This window comes from Morone saxatilis, unplaced genomic scaffold (genome assembly GCF_004916995.1).
Source record: "Morone saxatilis isolate NCDOM2014 unplaced genomic scaffold, NCSU_SB_2.0 Contig0, whole genome shotgun sequence".
NCBI classification, from domain to species: Eukaryota; Metazoa; Chordata; class Actinopteri; family Moronidae; genus Morone; species Morone saxatilis.
Window position 1 is genome coordinate 15695957 of NW_023339650.1, and position 4758 is coordinate 15700714.

Consider the following 4758-nt stretch of genomic DNA (forward strand, 5'->3'; position numbering starts at 1 on the left):
TTGGATAAGAAGGTTGATACCACTAGCATGTCTTTACATCAAGTATGGAGCTAAATCAACGCAATTAGCTTACAGCAGCTTAACATAGCATGTCCACCAAGACGTTGTTTCACCACGTAACTAAGTTATGTATTTCAAATCTCTTATCATTCCATTAGATACAATATTTCTGTTTTCTATTTTAAGCAATGTTTGTCAGTTTAGTTTAACAACATTTAACATCAGTGTGTTGGTGTGTGTGTGTGTGTGTGTGTGTGTGTGTGTGATGCTGTGACTAGCAAATAGAAATATGGGGATGTCAAATAAGATTTCAGTATGTTATATATTATTCTAAATACATTTTATATGAATACACATAATAGTAATAGTTTCTCTATTTTATTTATATTTTATTATTATTATAATATTGTTTTTGCATTTACCCTCATCTTCCATCAAAGTATTTCCCCAGTCCCCACTTTGACACTGCCATAGTCAACGCACAGACACAAGAGCGGTATCAACCTTCTCATCTAACTCTTGTCAAGTAGGCAAATAAGCATATTTCCTAAAATGTTGAACTATTCCTTAAAAATAAATAAATAAATAAATAAATCCATATGATAATAACATTTTAGACTAACATGGATAAAATTCCTGTGTGTTTTTTAAAAATAGAAAACAGAAATTAGCTCTAGTTATATGGCAGCTGTTTTTGGCAGCAGGAAGGAAATTACTTTAAATGTGTGCTTTCTGCCAGCTCTAATTCTATAGAGTACAGTATATGACCCTTCATTATGGGTGGCAACCCCCCAGTAGTCTCCACTCACAGAGGTGAATAGGCTAATCCATATTTATTTTAAATGGGTGCCATCTGTTGGAGTCGGCAGGATGTCAGATGGAATAAGCATTGGTAATGTGTGTGTGTGTGTGTGTGTGTGATTGCGGATCTCAGCTGGACAGAGTCGTGAGGCGTTGATGACTCTACTGCACAGGCGTGTGTGTGTTTGCACTCCTGATCTCAGCTGGGTGGTGGATTGGGACAGTGATGGATACGTGTGCGTGTGTGTGAAATTTGTTGCCGGGTTGAGTAACACCGCGGGGATGTGAGATGGCAGCGGCGTGATGGACCGTTCGTGTGCCTGTTCGTGTGTATGTGTATCTAAGTGCTAGGATACCTTATCTAAGCCAGGGTTTGGTGTTGTGCGAGACGTGTGAAAGAGGGATTGCTTGTTTATATGACCTTGTTCGTTATCTCACTGGGCTTTGTAATTCCTCTGCTGATTTGTCGAAAATAAGTGGGCTCCAGAGCGTACAGTGTGTGTGTGAGTGTGAGTGTGTGTCTCCGTTTCTCTGTTTTCTGCAGAAATGAGGCCCGACTACTGGGCTTCTCTGTGTACTGTATGTTATGAGCCTCAACATGGATGCAGAGTTGCTTTCGTTTGGACTCCCTGCGATTCACTTGTCAGCTGTAATTTGTAAAGGTCTCTTTTACTGTGACCGGCAAAGACCCATAAAGCCCCTGAGTTGCACACTGTTTGCATAAAAGATAGAAGAAATGCCACTTTGAGGAAAAAGGCGATGCTGTCTGGCCTATTTCAGATGAAAAATCCTCTCTTTGAAAGATTGCCCATGGGAAAAGTTAGGTTGCTCTGAGTACAAAGGGTTTGTTTGTCTCGCTATTGTATTGTCCCAATTTGTTCTTACAATTTGTTCTTCACAAAACCACAATTTGCTCCTATCTAATGATGCGCTTTGATAATGGCAGTCCAAGGTGCTGAGGTTAAGACGATTAAAAGCTGTTTCTTGTTTTTCTCAGCGAGGTGTCAGTGCCCTCCGTTATCATCCTCAACACATCCAACGAGCAGTACTTCCTGCCCAGTGAGCCGATTGAGACCATGGAGCAGCTGGTCCAATTCATCAACGGTGTTTTGAACGGCTCTGCACAGGTCCAAATCTTCTCCTCTTTCCCTCCCTCCTCTCCCTCTCCTCCTGCTTTCTGTTTATGCATTCAGCTCAGTATAGCTCTCCCTCCCCCTCCTTTTCCCCTTGTGTTGTACCACTGTAATCACACCAGTAGTTCATTAATCAAGCATGTTGCATTGCATTTTAAGTCGTCCCTGGAAAATATTTTCACCAGATGAGGTATTTTTGCAATCTCCGTTTGCATGTTCAGATTTCATATTCCTTTCCTTTCTCAATAGATTATCTACCATAATTCTGTCTCCTAAGTCAAACACGGAAATTACTACATGACTCTGTATTGTAGTGTGTACACTAATCTGGAAAAGAAATGTCATCGCTTTCTCTGTACTACACTGAAGCCACCAGATGTATGAAACCATAAGCCAAACAGCCAGAGGTCTTGTCCTTTTTTCCAAGAAAGGTCTGGTCTATTTTTTGCTAGGTAAAACAAACCAACTCCCACCAAATAAACAGCAACAGAAACCTCCATGTTTCTGCTGTCCAGTTCTGCCAAGGCCTGGACAGTTTCAGCCTCTTTACATCATGCTGGTAATGCCTGCCGTGAGGTGTCTCAAGGCTGATTTGTGCTGCATGTAGAAACACACAGAATAATATGAGTTAAATGCAATTGAATCTAAAATAAAGTTTTTGGTTCAAAAAGTAAAAAAAAGTAACTGTTATTTTTGTTAACTTTTTCTTGAGGAAAAAATAGTTTAATTTTTTTATTGTTTTTAATAAGAAGCATGAAAAGAATGAATGAATTAATTATTTTATTAATTATTTTATTAATTAATTAAGGTACACAGACGGCGTGTTAATCCTTGCATGAAGCATAAACCAGCCAGAGGAGGAGACAGTTGGCAAGCTGTGGCGTCTCTCTAGCAGGTTTATAGTGAATAGATAAATTTTTTTAAAGTTTAATCCTCACTCACTGCTCTTGTGGTACATAGGCTGGCTTCAATTTTTAAGTCCTTTGCAATTAAGAAAGAAGAACTCCAACGATGTGCTGTAAAAAATGTTTGTAAAAACTTCTCAAACTACTTGTGCAGTCCGTGCAACAGCTCCTTCCACAGAAATCATCTCATGCCCACTTTCAGCTCATTCACAGAAGGCCTGCTTAGTCAGTGCTCACTAATTGGCCATCCTGACGAATTAGCGTCGGGACAGATCACTCATTGGCTGCCCGGGTGCTTTTGCCAATAAATGAGCTCAGGCAGAGTCGAACCACTGGACACTGAACAAACGAGAGTCGGACACATCAGATAATTTTGTGCAGCGGAGCGGTTAATTAAACAATATTCAAAATGCCTGCGATGTACTGACCATATGACTGGGTGCCTGAGACTTAAAAGATAATTCTGTGTGCATACTGCGTGAGTAGTTTAGAAGTTTTTATTGACATGTTGATAATTGTTTTGTTATTTAGGTATTATTCCCAAGTAATTGCATCAAATTGTACATGCCAAGCTGGTGAATATGAAATAATTGGGATGGAGTTGACACAGTAGCTCCCCTGTGCCCATTAAATGATCTGTCTCCCTGCAGGCGTATGGAGGCGATGGCGTCATTCAGAGGATCAAACGCGTGGCCTTTGATGCCAGATCCACCATTATGGTAAGTTGGGGAGATTTTATTCTAGGCTGCTACATGTAGACGGCCCGAAAATATATAAGTTTTTGAAGTTTAACATGCTGAAAAAGTTTTGTGTCATATTAATATCATTTGTAGTTTAATTAAATTCAGTTAGGTGATGAGGTAAATATCTGGCTTTTCAGCTGCTAAATGCTCTGCTATGTTTACCAGCTCACTTTGTCTGCCATTTGGTGCTGGAAAGGTAGCGTACAGTGAGTTTAGCTTGGAAACAGTGTTGATGAGTGGAGTGAGAGTGAACAAAAACAGTATAATTGCAGCCCATAAACCAAAACAATGAGTTAGTTCTCCCTAGAACTAATGAGAACTGCAGACTTGCATGATAAATCTCTTTATCGCCCTTTAACATTACACACCCATCTGACCCATTGTTCATATGAAAAGATTTTGATTAGTGCAGCTTTAAGGTCTATTTTACATTCATTTCAAGCTAGTATTTTGCCCTAATTTTGATTGTTTATAGTGACCTGCTACCCAACTGACGTACCTCGGTCTTTCTTTAGCCTCTACAGTTAAACCACTAATTATTATACTGCTGAACATCTTGTACTTGTTGATATGCTTCACACCATGCCTCACCTTGACTGTGTTTACCAATTTAGGGTAAATACTGTATGTATGCAAGCTGCGCCAAGTTCAGCAACACTGTAAAACAATTGCCTGGGTGCCCCGCTCTTTCCCTCTGGGAGAAAAATAACATTCAGAGGACAAGACAGGGAGTACAACTGAGAATATGCAATGCAGGCTGTAAACACAGTGTGGGGAAAGAGAAACAGGCAACAGAGCAGGAGGAGGTGGAGTGATTAGGGAGGAGAGGAGGTCATGAGACTGAACTTCTGAGGCTGAGCTTCTCCTCCCACTTCTACTCTAAGTAGTTGGATCTTTTGGGAAAACTGTTTTATTTCTATATTTATTTATTTTTTACCAAGGTTGTGATAGGAATGTAAATGCAGCTGTTTTGTAATTCTACTCAGTTGGCACATTTCCACTGTTAAGCCTAACAACGTCGTTGAAGGCATGTACTACTGAAAAATAATTATGAATTTCATTCAAGAAAATGTCCAAATAGAAGGTATAGTGAATTAACCTTGAGGTACGAAGAAAGGCTTTCAGAAATACCTATATTCAAGGTTTTTTAGTTTTCAGGCCAGGTTTGACAGTTGG

The 4758-nt window shown here is 39.8% G+C and overlaps 1 protein-coding gene across 1 annotated transcript in view; it reads left to right on the plus strand.

Annotated features, from left to right (window-relative positions):
* tmx3b (thioredoxin related transmembrane protein 3b) overlaps nucleotides 1-4758 on the plus strand; it is a 29811-nt gene that overhangs the window by 21250 nt on the left and 3803 nt on the right. Inside the window, exons 14-15 of the mRNA XM_035652932.1 lie at nucleotides 1799-1928; nucleotides 3490-3558. Of these exons, the coding sequence (XP_035508825.1) occupies nucleotides 1799-1928; nucleotides 3490-3558 (199 nt within the window). The remainder of the gene's footprint in view (nucleotides 1-1798; nucleotides 1929-3489; nucleotides 3559-4758) is intronic.